Source organism: Emys orbicularis, chromosome 11 (genome assembly GCF_028017835.1).
Source record: "Emys orbicularis isolate rEmyOrb1 chromosome 11, rEmyOrb1.hap1, whole genome shotgun sequence".
NCBI classification, from domain to species: domain Eukaryota; kingdom Metazoa; phylum Chordata; order Testudines; family Emydidae; genus Emys; species Emys orbicularis.
In genome coordinates this window covers 43,962,450-43,965,133 of record NC_088693.1, presented here as the reverse complement: position 1 = coordinate 43,965,133, position 2,684 = coordinate 43,962,450, and the positions used below count along the sequence as shown (strand labels likewise).

Genomic DNA, 2,684 nt, shown 5'->3' with positions numbered 1-2,684 from the left:
TCATAGACCAAAATGGGTGATGCTGAAAAAGGCAAGAAGCTCTTTGTTCAGAAATGCTCTCAGTGCCACACAGTTGAAAAAGGGGGGCCGCACAAGACTGGCCCGAATCTTTGGGGTCTGTTTGGTCGCAAAACAGGACAAGCTGCAGGATTCTCTTACTCAGATTCAAACAAGAACAAAGGTAAAAACAAAAGGGTGACATGGGGTGAGGTGCAGGACTGGAAGCATAAAGAAGCAAAATTAATTCCATTCTTGCTATATCTTAAAAATCTTTACAAAACTACCCTCATAGCTTTTAAATGACAGTATTGCAAGATGAACCTGAACCACATCTTCAGAAACAAAGTGCTTTTTAACTGAGATTTTAGTATCTTCTTCCAGCACATCTGTTTTTTGATATCTGGCTATTTACATCCTTTCCAGGATTTTACATTAAAATCTGCTTTCTGACAGTCCCTATTTCTTGGAGTGATGTTGATCCTTTAGTCTGATCTTGCTTCAGTTGGTCACTGCTCTCTACTGGCATTGCATTGGTGTATGGTCTCTTTACTTATTGGCACTGGACTAATTTTAGCTCTCGGATTATTATATGCGGACGTGTCCACGTGCACTGTTTTAATACAGATGATTGTGAAAGTAAAGAGGTGTTTAAAAGTATTGTTACATAATTAGATACAATGTTGTTCATTTTGGGTTTATTTGGGTCAAGGTATTAATTGCAAATATTATTCTTAGTTTAAGTTATTTAAAACCTTTTGGAATTCCTTGACTCTTCAGTTTTACTGGGATCTCGCCAGGGCGAGGGGGAGGGCATTTAGTCTTATACTGGGACCTTATTTATAGAAAGGGATCCATTCCTACAAAGAAATCATGTATTTCATTGTTAGTGTCTGTTCTAAAAGTGCTCGTGTGAACTAATAGTGCAAGTGATTATTACAAGTAAGCCATCAACAGGATATCTAAATGTACTTTAGACTACTACTTAATACATCAACCATATTGGTCAATTTATCTCCTGAACACAGAGGTCAGACATAAGTGGTGCTGATATTACTAATCTTTCAGTAGCCTTCACTACTGTTGACCATAATCTGTCATTGATATGCCCATGAGAATTAAAGGTGGAAGCTAACACTGAAACTGTTTCATCTTGTAAGTGGTTCCATTCCCTGCTCTAGCACTCTTTGGCATTAGACTATGGCACTACAGGGGTTCACCTCCAGCACTCCTGTTGATTATATCTTTGAGCCTGTTTCAGTACAACTTATCATATCTAGTCCAGACTCTGCCAAGGTAACAAAAGTCCAAAACAAGAGTTTACACAAACAAAAGGTTCTTCCATCCTGCTTAGGCTTCTCATCAGCCCAGCCTCCATGTTCACTTCCCAGCCCCTCTCATCTACCTTTAAGTCTTTCTGATACCTTCCCTGGAGTCCTTTCATGGTCGCAGAGCCTTCCACAAGAACCTATCTTATTCCATGTAGTCCTCCTTTAGGAGTTTTCTCAGCCCTTATGAGGCCCAGTTTTGGGCTATCACCTGACCCCATTTAGTCCTGTCTCTTCTGGTTAAACTGGAGTTAATTATGGCCCAGGAGAGCTGACTGAAGAGGGCTGGCTGCCCCAGGCTTCCTGGCCTTTAAAGGGGTGGGCCACCCTTTTACACACCTGTTCCTGTTAGAGAAATTCCAGAAAGTAGCAGTGAAACTGCGGTTTCTTTCTGAAGGTCCTCTATTGCCACCCTTCATGTTCAACATTTATGAACCTACTGTGGGAGGAAATACAGTGTGAGCTAGAGTGTCAGTATGCAGATAATCAGCTTTACATCTTTTTAACAGAATTACAAGTAGCTTTCCCTGTGCTCTCCCAATATCTAGGAGAGACAGACAATAACTAAAGCTAACTGTTTACATATCATCTGAAAAAGATGGAGGTGCTGCTGACTTGGCAGAGGGAAATGCTTTAAAGAGCTGGCAAAATTTATAACCATTGTGTATAATCAACAGTTTCTGTGAACACTTTTGCCAATAAATGGACAATCTCAGGATTCAAAAGAGAGCTTGCTCAACCCTAAGTAAAGATCACATTGATTTAAAACACAAGTCTGAATACATTACTGGAAAGCATGGTCTCACTGGCACTTGAATGATGAAGATATTTGTATAGATTAAAAGTAGCAAACATTATTCAAAAGTGTTCCGTTTAGCTGAACTGGCTTTAAACATTAATCTTTCCAAGATGCTCAATATAATCTGGATTATTAAAATGAGTCAAAAGTAAATACAGTATGTACCAGTTGTGTGTTTAATGTGAAATGTGTTCAAGCAATAATGAAAACTGGATTTAATTTATCATTCATTCTCATTCTTTTTTCCCTCCTTTGGAATTTAGGACATAAACTGAGTAGCTTACTTTCAGAGCTGCATACCCTAGATTTTGAGATCGTGAATATGCTTGATATGCTTAGCTATATGTGGAGTCAAGTGGTAGGACATTAATAAAATGTAAGCAATTCATCATTATTGTCTAAACTTTCCAGGTGTTGTGTGGAATGAAAATACACTGATGGAGTATTTGGAGAACCCTAAGAAATATATTCCTGGAACTAAAATGATTTTTGCTGGCATTAAAAAGAAGAATGAGAGAGCAGATGTTATTGCATACTTGAAAAAGGCAACCTCTTCATGA

At 38.6% G+C, this 2,684-nt stretch overlaps 1 protein-coding gene across 1 annotated transcript; it reads left to right on the top strand.

Annotated features, from left to right (window-relative positions):
• LOC135885294 (cytochrome c, testis-specific) lies at positions 1-2,684 on the top strand. The gene is made up of 2 exons (XM_065412948.1): positions 1-181; positions 2,536-2,684. Exons 1-2 carry the CDS (start codon positions 13-15, stop codon positions 2,682-2,684), a joined length of 318 nt encoding a protein of 105 aa, XP_065269020.1. The 5' UTR covers positions 1-12.